The sequence below is a fragment of the Motacilla alba genome, chromosome 6, assembly GCF_015832195.1.
Source record: "Motacilla alba alba isolate MOTALB_02 chromosome 6, Motacilla_alba_V1.0_pri, whole genome shotgun sequence".
Lineage (NCBI taxonomy): Eukaryota > Metazoa > Chordata > Aves > Passeriformes > Motacillidae > Motacilla > Motacilla alba.
In genome coordinates this window covers 9,919,322-9,934,020 of record NC_052021.1, presented here as the reverse complement: position 1 = coordinate 9,934,020, position 14,699 = coordinate 9,919,322, and the positions used below count along the sequence as shown (strand labels likewise).

Genomic DNA, 14,699 nt, shown 5'->3' with positions numbered 1-14,699 from the left:
TCTGTGGAAACAGTTCAAGTACCTTAAAAATAGTGGACAGGGCAAATAGCAAATCTTACTCAACATTTGACTTCTGGACCAAACTCCAATTCCTTTCCAGAGTCAACTGAAAAAAAAACCCACTTTGGGAAAAAATTAAGTTTCAGACAAATATTATTTAGAACACAAAGGCCATCTGTTTTTAAGACAAATCACATGGCCTTTGAGTATTAAGAAAGCCTCAGCCAAATCAGTGTCCAGGGGGAAGATTCAGTTATGGCTAAGTGGAATTGGATTTACTGGATTTGCTTGCTTAAGTATGAGTAAAAAGAAAACATGATGGCTGCTTAGTAGGTATTAGTCTCCTCCTCTTGGGAGGAACCTGGTTGCTGAAGGAATAATTAAACTGCTAATGAGGGCAGGAATATAAAATTATAGTGCTTAGGACTGGGAAATAAAGATCCCTATGTATGTATCTTCTCACAGGGGGAAAAATATGCCTATAGATTTTCCCATATCTTGCATTTTCATACAAAGAAAGTCAGGGCTGTTACACGGGCCCTGAGTGCTGGAGGAGCATTTCCAGCTGCCTCTCTCTAATGCAACTGCTGAGACTGGAAACAGCCCTCATGTCACAAAGCCAAGAAAGCTCCTGGCCACCTGGACCTTGGTGGGGGATGCAAGTCACCTTGCAGAGGCCACACAAGTCAGGATGGTGGAGGCAGGCTGCCAAAGATCTCCAGCAGAAGCTGGCAACGCATAAGAAAGACAACTAAATAATCAGAATAATAAAGTGCTGAAGGCAAATTTCAGTAATGGAAGAATCAAAGAACTGAAACATAAACAATAGAGAAAAAGTTATTGCATGAAACTAATAGGAAATCTATGAAAGACTCTTAAACATAACTATCTTTGAGGTAAGAGGAATAAAAATATTCTAGGATGTGGACAGCAAAAAAAGAAGAGATTTTAAAAATGTTTGCAGAAGCAATAAAACTTTTGAGCCAAAGTGCACAGGAATGTGTAGCTGAAGGAGCCCATGTAAAATTTAGACATGTGCTGCCAACTCAGTACTTGACCCAGATTCACAACTATATGTGAAAAACTAAGATGTTTCAAGTACTCAGAATGGCAATTCTGGAAGAAGTCCCAGGTATGCAGATGTTTTAAGTGAAGTTAGACAGTACTAAACTAGGCTGTGGTCAAAATCATGGGGTGAGAGAATCTGACAAGCTCATGCCAAAGAACAAAACTACATCTACCAGCAGGGCTGCAGGTGTGTTATGTTAACCATGCAGGAATCAAAGACATTGTTCAAATTCTCAAATATTTAAACAGGAAGATGAATGAATCAACCAGCACCACCATGAATTTTGATGGCCAGGTACAATGGCATAACACCTTCTCAGAGCTATCAGAGAAACAGGAGCTTATGGAAATAGCTGCTACCAAATCAATAGCTTTCCTAAGCCTGAGCTAAGGAAGGAAGCCAACAAGAGTATGAAACAGAGATATCATCTCGTAGTAGTATTTGCATTATTAAAAGTCACACAGGCACAAGAGTGATTAAAAAATAAACAAAGCTGAAATACAATGTATAGATTGAAACCTTTGTTATTCATTACTATAAATTGACTCAATTAAACAAGCAGAAGCTTAAAAATACAATATATAAAGTAAATAATTTTGTCTAGGGAATATTCGTTAATGTTTAACTGATAATTAGGAAGGTCTGAGAGCTGGCAGTGTGTTCATGTCATTGAGATTATCTCCATCTCTATCAAAGGAGGATGAGGTAACTGTGGATAGATGGGGCCATCTAGTGTCACTCTCTGTGCCAGAGCCCCCGGGAACCAGGGACAGCATTCCTGGGGCTGGAAGGGGACCTTTCCTGGTTGTGCACTTTCTAGGTGCATATTAGTTTATGTGGTTTCCCACCAAAAATGTGATGGCAAAGAGAGTGAAAAGTATTTGGGCCTGTTAAAAGAAAAATGAAACATTTCATTTTCCATTTTAGTAAAGTAAAACTCTCTTTTTTCCTTTTCCTAAGGCTACAGATCCGGATTCAGGGCTCTGGGGAGAAATCAAGTACTCTATCTATGGAACAGGCGCAGATCTGTAAGTAACAAGTAAATAAATAAAACTACATAACCTCTAAGCAGAGTTCTGAAATAATTTTAAAAGAAAGCTAGCAGACTCATTCTTGGTCTGCTCATTTCCAAGGACATTTATGCCATGCTCTTTGTGAGTTCTGTGAACAAAACAACAGTAAAGCTACTGTGATCATTAAACATTTACTTCATGAACCCAAGGAATTCTACCCACAAACCCCCAAAAAGATACAGGGCAGATAAAGTATCAATACACAGGATTTGTTCAATCACCATTTCAAAGATACTTGTAAGAGAAAGAGAGGTTTTGGTCTAGTTGTGAAAAGTCAGTTCTACAGAAAAAATAATTTCTTGGGTTTTTTTCCCCTTCCCTTTCCATATGGCTTTACAAATACCTCTTGTCAAGATAAATCAAGGAAGACAAGATATTCAAGAATATACACTTGGAAGTCAGCTGCACTGGGTGTTAAAAGCCTTTCATCTATTTAAACATAGTAGTCCTGCATCAGGAAAAAGGGAACCTGATGTTACTTGATTTGGTGATAATGCCTCCCTCCCTCTCCCTCTCTTTGGGGACAGTGCTGGGGGTAGAACATCTTGAAACACTGGCTCCTTCTCACCATGTCCATCCCAGCTCCCAGACATGGCTGGGATCAGTGACATGGCTGTCACAGATATTCTGTTGCAGGGCAGAATGCTGGAAATGAATGAGCTTTTCAGGCACTCATCTCAAGAATCTTTTTTCCTCTGTATGTTATCCACCTGGAGCTAAAGCTGAACTCTTCTTGTTAAGGTGAAAGCTATTTAGGAGGCACAATCAAAGTCCAAAATCCAGGATGTTAAGGGTGAACCTCTTCTGTAGCCAGAAGGATACACATTTGGGAGCATTTCCACGATGGATTATTTTGAGCTCTTCACTAAGTCTTTAAGCTAGCTGCTAACTGCACAGAGAGAAGCAAGAAAAGGTCATGTCATGCAGGCAGACCTCTTAGGTTTAGAATGTAGCAGCTGGTGGAAAGAAGCTTGAGAAGGTTGTTGACAAAGGATTTAGGGGGAAAAAATGTAAGCACAACTTGATTCTGATTGGCATTATGGGGCTGCTCAGATTCACTGTTCTTATGTTGTTGAATGAAGAAATTATGATGTGAACTTTTCTTTTCCTTCTTAAGTATTTTTGTTTGTTTTCCTCCTGCCAGAATGGCATTGCTCTGCAAGGCTGGATTGATTTTCTAGCCCTGGCACCTCTAGATGTGCTGAACACACAGTTTGATGCAGATAGGAGAATTTCAACTAGAAGCACGATGTTTCTGTCTTGGATATGACATCAGTGGGTGTGCAGTTGCGTGGGCAGAAAGATGAGTTGTACTGGAGTAAGAGAAATAGTGTTAACTGTTGAAGATTAAACCAATCTGATGGTAATCTTACTTTGGTGATCCAAGCTGCCAGTGGGAGCCTTTCTATTCTTCCACTAAAATGGGAATGATGAGAGTGCTGTCTGCATGGTTAGGTTGGGCTGGGAGATGAGGAGGCAGCACAGGCACTGTCTCCTACACAGCTATTCCCACCTCCAGATCTTGCATGTCATTAAAATTTGCATTTGTATTTAACAGGGTTATGCAAGCAATTGAAGATTCTGGGTTGCTAAATGCCCCTTTTATAATCACTCTCAATTGCATTTGGAGTTGGAATACAGAAAATATTTTGCTATCTTGTACATTGATCAAAGGAAATATAAAAACTTTCATCTGTTAAAAGCACTGCTGCTTGGAGCCTACAGTGGCAGTCCATGTTAAAAAGACACTGTGTTGGTATCTTCTCTATAAATCCAAACTTTGGGCTGACACTTTTGACAGTGTCTCTGCAATTACAAATGTGTAAAACTGAACTTGCAACAGATAAATCTGAACACCCACTCCATTCCAGTGTCAGTCTATGGAAAAATGGTTATTTTTGGAAAAGATAATTTGCCCTGTAGTTTGGGAGATTTGAGAGCAGATTTTTTTCCTACCTATTCTGAGAAGTGAAGATATGCATCACACTTCTTTTAGATATTTAGGTGACATAAATCAATCTTAATTTATGCAGGACATAATCTATTACACTGTACTGTTAAACTGAAAAAAAATAAAAGTAAAACTAGGTTTAATATTTTTTTCCTCTTAATGCAAGAAAATCACTCTGGGAGAAGGCCATCACACTGAGCATTTACTGAGGACAAAGACTTTTAATGGAAAATGCAGCTAAAATAGCACAAGAGAGAGAAAAACTATGAGACACTGATAGTTCTCTGGTTTTCAAGCCTAAAGGATCTAGGCAAAAACTAGTTTGAGTGAAAGATTTGGGAACATCTCCCAGAGAGGAATTAAGTGAAGACTCTCAGTGTCTGGGCACAGCATTTCAGTCTTTACAGCCTGGAGCAAAGGTGGGATCTAAACACACAATAAGTGACCAAAATCTTTTCTTACTTCTTTTCCAGGTTCCTAATCCACCCATCAACAGGTATAATTTACACCCAGCCCTGGGCTGTGCTAGATGCTGAAGTGAACTCAAAGTATAATTTCTATGTGAAAGCAGAGGACACAGATGGGAAATACAGCTTGGCTGAAGTGTTTATCACCGTGCTAGATGTCAATGACCACTCTCCAGAGTTCAATGAAAACATCCAGGAAAAGACGATGATCATTGGGTCACCGGTGAAGATAGAGGTGAGCGATGGCACCGTGTGTCACAAAGCAGAGTGCTTTGGAAAAGCCCTGGCTCTGCTGTTTACTCTCAGGGGTCACGATGAATGTCTGAAAGTTGCCTTTTCTTGCAGCTTTATTTTGCACATCCATTTGGATGTAACAAATGGATTAAAGTGTAGAATTATAGTATTTACTGACTGCTGAGAAGGAGAAATAAATTCTATAGGCAGAATATAAAGTCCTGTTATAGTATTTGAACAATCAGCTGAGGGACAGTCCTGGATTATACAGTGATCACAAGAAGCCCAAACAAGATAAGTGAATGAAAGTACAGTATTTTGAACATGTAACCTTCCTGACACCCCTTTGTGTTCAACCACACAACTTAGTTCCCTTTCTTTTGAAGAACCATATCCAATAATCCAGTGCGGAACAGAAGGTGGAAAAAATGCAATAACAATTCCCAGGCAGAACATCCTATGTTACACACATTTAAATGCATATCATGAAGCCTGATCACACAACACCTAATGTTAGCAGAATAAATACCCCAGCACAAAAATTAAGGCAGCTATAATTTATGGCATGGAGCTAATCCCATTGTTCTTTATCACTTCACATTTGTCCCCCACACTGTGTGAGAAGCTCCCAGCTGAGGACCATTTGCATTCTACAGATAAGTTACAGTTCAGTTTTTCCTCTGATTTTATTTCATCTCAAATAGAAGTAATTTATAAAGAAAGGAGCCTAGTCCTGCTGTTTTTCACTAGAAAATGTAGCCTAACTTCCAAGATGAAATGAAAGCAGCCCAGTCATGGCACAGATACTATCAGAAGTGAATGCTCAGAAGGTGTTTGTCCTCAGGCAAAGTTACAAACAATAACACCTTTGTTTTTCACACTTCCCCTACCAGGCTATAGACCAAGATGCAGAAGAACCCAACAACATAGTGGATTATTCCATCATGCAAGCAGATCCAGCCAATGTGTTTGACATAGACCAAAGTACTGGAGAAATCAAGCTGAAATCCTATATCCGATCTCTGGACATCATCCACAACATCACAAACAATAAAGACTGCATATGGTCATTGGTGGTCCAGGCCAAAGACCGAGGCTCCCCGTCCTTCAGTACCACAGCAGTTCTGAAGATTGATATCACAGAAGAGGTAAGCAAGTGTTTTAGAAAAATCCTTATGGGAGACAATCCCTGGAAGGCACCAAAGGGTAGACATTGCTTGTTTCATTTCTGAGGTTTTCTTGCCAGCTCTGTTTTGCAGAGTATTTCTATAGCCTTGTGGTGAAGTTGGATTCTACAGCCACAAATGTGAAAGATATTTTGATCAGAGATATTGCAAAGGTGCAGAGGTAGGAGCATAATGTAATTGGGAGATGAGCTTTTTGTTAGAGATTGTTAGATATGAATTAAGATCTATAGACTTCTGAGAGTAAAGGTAAATCCCGACTGCTAAATTTTTGCTGTTTTATTTTCATCCAGAAGAAAAAAAAAACCTTTTTTCCCTTGCAAAAAGTGAGTGGAAAACAGCTGGGGTCAGAGTGAAGTAAATCAGAGAAATCAACCAAAGTGACATAGGAAAAGTGAGAAATTTTACAGAAATGCTTTAAAATACATAGAACTTTGGATGGGAGTTTAATAATTGCAGTATATCAGATGAAACAAGAAGACTCTAAAAGACTCTTGCACATGTAGGTTGAGATTTTCCTTAGACCAGCTTTTAAGTCAGCTGAAGAACAAGCAGCGATTTATGGTGTGCAGCACGCGCTTGCACGATTCTTATTTATTGTAACTGTCTTGCCATGCCTTTAACTGGGTATCAGCAGGGAGGAAATGGGCTTTAAAGCAGATGAGAAACACATCATTAGCCTGACAGTCTCTGGACCACACACATAAACTGGGCAAAGAGGCAAATCTCCTCCTACAGACAGCATAGTGATATGATAGTTCATTCATATGATAGTTTCTGTACACAGTTCAGAGCCTGCTGGCCTGCCAGGGGACTTGCATCTGCCCTAGCAGGGCAGTGCCTGGCATGGGGCTGCCTTCTGGGGCCAGCCAGCCCTGTGAGCATGGGCTGGGCTTGCTGCTGCAAGGCTCTGCCACGTGGAGCTGGGGGACTCTGCATGCAGGGTGTCTGTGGTAAGTCTAGAGATTTAGCTGTTCTTACAGATACAAAGGAAATGCACTGGTTAGCACTTGGATTCCTCATGGAAATGAAGTTTTGGTGGGTTTTATACAACAAAAAAGAATTGCTGCCTACAGCCAAGAGTAGGAGTACTTGCCCTCCCAGCCTTGCTTCCAGGCTCCTCACAGGCTGCTCGTTTCAGGAGTGTGTGGCAGCAGGTGGACCCAGGCACAGTCCTCATCTATGTCCCTGCTGGTGGGCACCAGCCTCCCCTTCCCTTCTGGGTGAGCTGGAAACCTCTCTGTCAGCATGTGGGGCTGATGGGTGTCAGTGGAGGGAGGGTGTCCCACACCTCCCTGCTGGGGGACATCATGTCCCTGAACCAGCTGAAGAAGGACAACTGGAAGGAAAACAAAAGTAGCTGATGCTTTGGGATAAGGAATTTTCTGAATTTCCTTCTAGTGCTTGAAGCAATAGCAGTACCTGATGAAAGATGGTGTCTTGTATGAAGTCCCCTGTCTGCTCTGTTTTCTCCCCCTCCAGGGGTACATATTTGGCACAAAGTGAGGGAGAGCCCTCCTCATGAAGTCTAAAGGGGAAGCAGAGAGCATGTGATGACATGGATTTCCTCACACACAGTTTTTTCCCTTCTTCCCATGCTCTTCTTGATGCCAAGTCCCAACAGAGAATCTGAGATAGCAACAGCATCTTCTTTCTTTGAGTAGGTTTCTTCAGCAGGATCTGGGCTACTAATCTAGTGTCACATCCTCCATAACCTTTTTTACACGTCTCTATTACTTCTTCCATGGCTTGCAATGATTTGGATTGGTTAGGTTGGGAGATTTTTTTATCCCATAGCATGCCATCTTTTTTGCAGAAACAGATTTCAGTTTGCAGGTACGTGAGATGCAGTGCCGGCGTACAAAACCCTTGCTCATTGCCTGTGTCCCAGGGACAGCACAGTCACTGCTAGCACTTTGTGAAGAAAACATTCTCTTGATGTAGGCATGTTGCATATACACTCTCTCTCTTTCTCTGAGGCTGTTACAAATGTGCATTTCATCCCTCTGTGCTCCAGCTGTACAAAGGCTCTTATTTCACTGTTTGGTGGGCATTTACGTATTACTGATTTTGGATAAGGAGGATATTTTTGAATGCATCCTCTAGAGGTTTCCTGCAGTGTTAATCACAGTAAGTAATTAAACAGGCATATTTTCTGATTAACGTTTACCATTGCAATTAGCACAAGTCTGTGCCCTTTGAGATGGATGCCTTGTGGCTAAGTTCAGCAGTATTGCACATCAAAAGGACCTTCTCTTGGAATAATACAGTGCTAAAAGAATCCAAAAGCCTTTTAATTTAACTGATTTTATGGAAATTGGTATTGAGGGGCATCTGTTAATATCCTATCCTTTCACAATAAATAAAAAATACCCTTTCACAGAATAAAAAACATATGCTGGAAAAGCCAGTCTTTTTCCTCCATATGTCTCGCTCAGAAATCTATTCCTGCCTGGTATTTTCAGAGAAGGCTGATTCCCACTCCTGTTCCTGAAAGTTGGCCTGATGGGGGCATCCCTTGGCCTCTTGATGACTCCACTGAGATTCTGCAAATGTAGAGGGGGCGTTTATTTACACCTCCTCACAGACTGAGGCTTAAGTCAGTATTTAGACAGCATAATCTGTAGTTCTTAATAGCTTTGACCACTCATTTAGACTTCTAAATATAGCTGGTGAGTCTCAGTTTTAGATTCTCTAAACTGAAAGGCTTGACAAAAATCTTTGAAGTAACATGGAGATCTTCTCCTCTCTCGTACTAATGGCAACCATGGGAGCTGTGGTTGCTGGCACTGAACAGCCCTTGCCACATTTGCAGAGCAGTTAGCCTCTTCTTTCCACAGTTTTATGGACTTGAAAAAAATATTGGTTTGATTTGAGAAGTCTTGCTTCATGCTGGTGTTTGTATTGCAAAGTGATGCAAACACAGCCTTCATATACAGTGATAGCACTGAGCTTTGGGATTAGCCCTGCAGGGGCAGCTGGTGTTCTACCTCGCATCAGGAGTCACTTCTGAAGCTCTGATGATCTCCTGATCATCCCCACATGCTGTGGGATCGCCTGTGCCTCACATAGCTCCAAGCATACAAGGTGGACTTCTTTCAGAGGAAAATGTGTTTTAGGAGCACACCTAGTGTGCCTGGGCACCAACAGGCAGTCCCTTCCTGCAACCAGGCTAGAACAAAACCCCAGAAACACTGGATGTGTGGAAGTGGACTCCTCAGAAGCAGCTGGTTCATTGCACAGATTGTACAGATCTCCTTGCTCGAGGCAACACAGCCCAAGTTGTCTGTAACACAATCATTGAACCAAACAGTTACGACTGAGTCCAACTCCAGCACTGCCAAGTCCATCACAAAACCACGTCCCTTAAGTGCCACATCTACAAATAATCTGCAATAGCTTGGGCTCTTAACAGGTTTGCCTACTTACTTAGGCTCCTAAATATAGCTGGTGAGCCTAAGGTGCTCTTGTGATTGAAGAGCTCAACCACATTCCTTCTGGGTCCAGCTTCAGGACACTTGGCCCACATGCTCTGCTCACTGCAACCCATGCATTAGGGAAGGCTCTTGAGAAGCTGCCACAGCCAAAAAAAAACCCCAAAAAACAGCAGAGCATTATCTTCTATGAAGAGTGGTATTTTGATGTTTTAACTCCCTTAATGATTGTTAAAGAGTGTTTCTTCCACATCCTGGCCCACAGAGATACAACAGCTTTCATTTAATCATGTATCTGCTTTTATTTTATGTGCACCAGAAAAAACAGTACCCTTCAAAATGCAGCACGCCTTTTAGGAAAAAATAACAGCTTCAGCAATTGCAAAGTGGCACTATTTGTTGAGCTGGCTACATGGCACTGCTGGTAATCAACACAAGGACTTGATGTTTTAATTGTCCACTTCCCATAAGTCTCTCTGCAGCCTGGCTAAGATTATGACATTCCTGGCCTGTATTGCAAGTAATTCCTTCTATTTATCCTGCCAGTGTCATGGCCATGACAAACAGAAACTCTCCCACTGTGTGCTTACAAAGTGTCTGATGTTTTTATGCAGAACAGTTGTTGTCCAAGGCTAATTCCAGGCAAAGCTTTGTATAGTAGAGGTCAAGTAACTAAAATAGAGGCTGAACCAGCTAGCTGTTAATGGGTTTAGTTTTGGTATTAATCATCTCTTCATCACTGGAAGCTCTGAACAGATGCCAGATTTTCTGAGACCAGGCGACTGAACGAAGCCAAATGTCAAAACTCTCCATAGAATTTTTATCTGTTCTTACCTCTGCAGCTGTAGTACATGGGCAACATGTACTTCTGTCTAATCTCATCTATTCAAGGTTTTCAAATACCTAGTCAAATACCCTTCAGCCATCAGTGCCTTCCTATAAAATAGATCTTGACAAAACTCATAACAGGTGGACTCAGGTCACATACTACTTAGCAGGGTTTATCTGACAATTTATCTGACTTTCACATGAAGTGAAGTAAAGTAAACCAGGGTAGAATTTCTATCATCTGCTGGGCTTTAAGTAGAAAAAAAAAAGCCATGTAATGCAGAACAGCAAAGCTGATGTGAGTCTAAGCTCCACCTAAGCCATGGGCTGCTTTGCTTTTGGTTTCTAGTTCAGGTCCACTCCTAATTAAGTACTGGAAGAACTCTCTGTACAGCAAAATGATGAAAATTTGTCCCTACCTGCCCAGTGACGTGGTCTGTGAGTTTCACTAGCATTTCTTTGCCGCTTTCTTGTTGGCAATGGGACACATTCTGGGTCAGAGAAGAATGGGTTTGATAATGTGTTTGAGATAGGTTGTGAAAAAACAGAAGTTAAGACAAGGAGGTGTTCATTAGCTAACTTACATGCCCCAAGTTTATGGATGTGACATTAATGACAAGAGGTACTCTGAAGCACACTCTGGGGTACTCTTAGTTATCTTTCCCCACAGACTGGGGAGGGCAAAGAGATGGGCATCCTAGATTAGAGTCATTAGGGAAATCCATCTGATCTGCAAGGCAGAGGTCCGAGTCCAAGCTACTGACAAGGTTCTCCTTATACACGCTGTCTTTGATACCTATTTTAGCATATGGTGAGTACTGCTCCAGAGAGGTCCTTTTCTCCCCTTTGACCAAGAGCTGGGAGCTTAGACCTCTAACAGCTCACTAGACATGCAAAGTTTGGGTGAGGATTCCCTCATGTAGTCAAAGACAGGGGACTAGGGCACAGTGGACAGCCCTGTATTTCTGCAGCCTCACATCACTTTATGGCCAACTCTCAGTAACCAAACCTGCGTGTGAATGTGCCATTTCTGAAGGATCTCCTGGCCTTACATAGCACTACTGTGTTCAGACACCACCCGTATTCATGATGAACTTCTTTTGGAAATGCAGTCCAAGGATAGGCTACCATGCCCTGAATAAGGGTGATCTATGTGCCATGCCTCTAGCCTTTATTTCCCAATCAGCCAGGTGTTTGTATGTGCTTCCTAACTTCTTTTACTGTTTCTGGATCCAGTTCAACATCATTGCAACTGCCTCCTCTCCTGTGCCTAATTCAACACTTAGCTCCCTTTACTTTATAGGCTCTCTATCCTGTGCACATTTCAGCCTAGTTCCCCAGCTGTATTTATAATAGATACTGGCCTCTTTCAAATATAACCATGTGAGGGTTGACCATTTCTCTTATTTTTGATATTTCCAGATCAAGTCCAGGGTAAAATCCTATATTTTAGGCCTCAAGAAGCGTCCATGGACAATATATGGAATATGCATGAGTGGCGTCCTTTCCACCATTTCTGTTACAATGGTGATCTCCACCATCATGTACTGGAAAAGTGTGAAAAGATCCAAGCTCCACCCGCAGGGCAAAATCCGCAAAATTATACGGGGACCTCCAAGACGCACAGTGTGCTGAGCTGGAAAGTGAACTGGCCATTCATTTGTCCTTAATATGCCATATGTAGCTTATGTCATTGCTGATTTCTTTTCTTTCTATAAACAAAGCTCTTTAGCTCCACTTATTTCCCCTACCTCAAAGAGTTTTGTTATGTCTGTAAAAGAGTACTTGAAAACAGAATGCAGCACATATCTGCTAACTACTCGTTTGTACACTGACATTTTATAAGCAGAAGCTTTCTCCTAATCCTTTTCAATGCCATGCTCAGTAATTGAGCCAATTATTTTCTTGCTCCATTCTTGCAAGTTAAACACTATGGTGACGTGCAGGAATCTGCCCTAATTTGTTGGCAGCGCTTCTCTAAGTTTTTGTGTTCAAGTCATCTACCTCACAGTACTATAATGTTTACCCAGTCTCCAGCCCCATCTAAATTCTCCACCCCTGGACCAGACTGGCTGTGTGACTCTCATTTTTTTTTTTTAGAGACAACTTCCATCAATCAGTTCTACTTGTAACATATTTTGGACAAATGAAATTTCTGGGTCACTGTCTGTCCCCTGGAGTAAGTCATGTGTTTTCTTTGTACTCCTTTACAGACTCTTCACAAAGGGCCTATGGCCGCCTTTTTGATGCAAACTAAAGATAACCCCATGAAAGCCTTAGGAGTGCTAGCTGGTGTCATGGGCATAATGGTGCTGATAACTATCATGATCTCTACTGCCATGTTCTGGCGCAACAAGCGGTCCAACAAAGTCATGCCGGTGAGAAGGATCATAAAAAAGAGACAGGTGCCGCCATCCCGGACAGTCAGGATGGAGTGGCTGAAGTTCAAGAGGCCCAGCAACGCTGCAGAGAAGTTTGTGGTTGAGGAGGACGTGAAGAGCCTACACAACGAGAACAGCAACAATAACGTCCAGGTTGTCGCCATGCCGCCCGCAGCCCCCCTACCGCCACCACCCCCTGCCCTGGCTCCCCGAGGCGATGCCCCAGGGTGGCGGGTGCCAACCGTGTCCGGCTCCCTCACTCCCAAGCATGTAATCAAGCCACCGAAGAAGAAAGGTCACAGCAGCACCCACAACGCCCTCGTGTCAGAGCTCAAAATGAGGTTTGAGAAGAGGAACGCAGCTTTCGGGGAGCCCCACATCTAGGGGTTCTCAGCAGCCCCAGAGACTGCAGACTGTGGTTGGGCATGGATGTTTTTACTTGCTGTCTCTTCCCTGTGTCTGTCAGCACCCTGTGAACCAGAGCAGCTTCCCACTGTGATAGCCACCCCTCACCTTCTGCAACCACATGACCGTGGTTCCCTCGGCCGTGTCCCATGGGCCCTCCCTGCAGCTGTGTCTGACCACGGTGCTGAGTGCTCTGGCCACAGTCTCCCCAGGTGAACAGGGACTCGGGTTGCCCCTGGTTTGGAGGTTTCTACTCAAGAGCTTGAGTTTTCAAACAAGATGCTCTGCAGCCAAGGCCCTGCTGGATCCTTCTTCTGACCTGGTCTGGCAGGTGGGTTTGAGGTGTCTGAAAATCCATCACTTCAAATCCCAGAGCCATTTTTGAAGACGTTGTCCTGGCTGTGGCAGCAGCACTGAGTCGAGGTGCAGGTCTCCTACAGCAGTGGCACTGCTCTGTCCTGTGCACAGTGTGCTTTGCAACAGCTGGCGGAGCGATGTGCTCGTGGCCCGAGTCCCTTCATTCCCAGAAGGTAAGCGGGCAGGCTTGGAGAAGTCCTTCATTTTCCTGCAGCTTACACTGGGTTTTGCCAGAGCACATTGACATGATGCTGTGCTTTGCTTCTGCCCTGGACTTGCCTGCTGGGGAGGGATGGGAGGGGCACCTCAGCCTTCCCTGAACCAGCAGGGGCAAGATTTGAGCATGGAAGTTCAATAGCAGCACTCACTCAGCACTGCCTCCTTCTGACACTGCACCCCAAAAGAGTGGGAGCCCAGCAGGAGAAGGTCATGAATAAAAACACTGGGAAGACAAGGTAAAACTGAGAGGCAAATGATAAGTGGCAGACAGAGACAAGTGCTGGAAAGTTGCATATGTTGGTCAGGGAAGTGTCTGGAAAGATCGTGTGGTGGTATACACTGCTAGCAGAAGGTGTCAAGGAATATATTTCATCACCTCTCTTGGCTTGTTGCAGGGACTGGTGTGTGCAAAAGGAGGTTTCCATAAAATATTCAGGTTTTTCCTATCAGTATTTTTGAGTGAATTAAACAACATTTCATGGGAGGGGACTGGCAGGGCAGCTGACAGGTTTTTTTTCCTCTTACGTGATGGTAGAAAGGCACCAAGAGCAGAGCACTTTTCTCACCGGATCTCCCCCTCAGGTTTGTTTCTGAAGAGATGTTTTTCAGCTGGGCCTGGCTGTTCCCCATCCCCTGGGGAGAAGGCAGCACCAATGGAGCTGTCATGGTACCAGGAACATCAAGGTGGGGAGCACACCATGTTAATTCAAGGGGTTCATGAGAGTTCTCCAGCTGTCATTTCAGTTGAACCAGCAGACCTGGCCCACAGGATCTCCTCTCACTCCAGTAGCTGAAATAATTCCTCTTTTTGCACCAAGACTTCATCAGTTTAGGAGATAGCTGGTTGAATATGAAAATATGCACTTACAAGGAAAATCTTGTCTTTTTTTAACTTCAATTCAATCTGCCTAGAAGCCATAGTGCTCGTGGCTCATGTCACCCATGAGCTGAGCCAGCAGCTGTAGCCAAGAGATCCAGGAGAGTCCCAGCTGGGGGCCATGGCAGGAGCGCTGCTTCCAGAGCCTCTCCTGTCACATCTCTCCTCTTCTCTACTGTCTTCTTGCTCATCCTTCCTCCTGGGGCACTGTGATGTGAGG

The 14,699-nt window shown here is 43.2% G+C and overlaps 1 protein-coding gene across 3 annotated transcripts in view; it reads left to right on the top strand.

Moving 5' to 3' along the window:
- CDHR1 (cadherin related family member 1) overlaps positions 1–14,260 on the top strand; it is a 44,240-nt gene extending 29,980 nt beyond the window's left edge. For 2 of the 3 annotated variants that reach the window (XM_038140618.1, XM_038140619.1), the window contains 4 exons: positions 2,030–2,097; positions 4,567–4,795; positions 5,688–5,942; positions 12,454–14,260. In XM_038140618.1, coding sequence (XP_037996546.1) covers positions 2,030–2,097; positions 4,567–4,795; positions 5,688–5,942; positions 12,454–13,005 — 1,104 coding nt within the window. In that variant the 3' untranslated portion in view covers positions 13,006–14,260. Of the gene's footprint in view, positions 1–2,029; positions 2,098–4,566; positions 4,796–5,687; positions 5,943–11,662 lie in introns of all 3 variants that reach the window. The other variant, XM_038140620.1, reaches the window with a different exon arrangement.
- Positions 14,261–14,699: the final 439 nt, after the last annotated feature.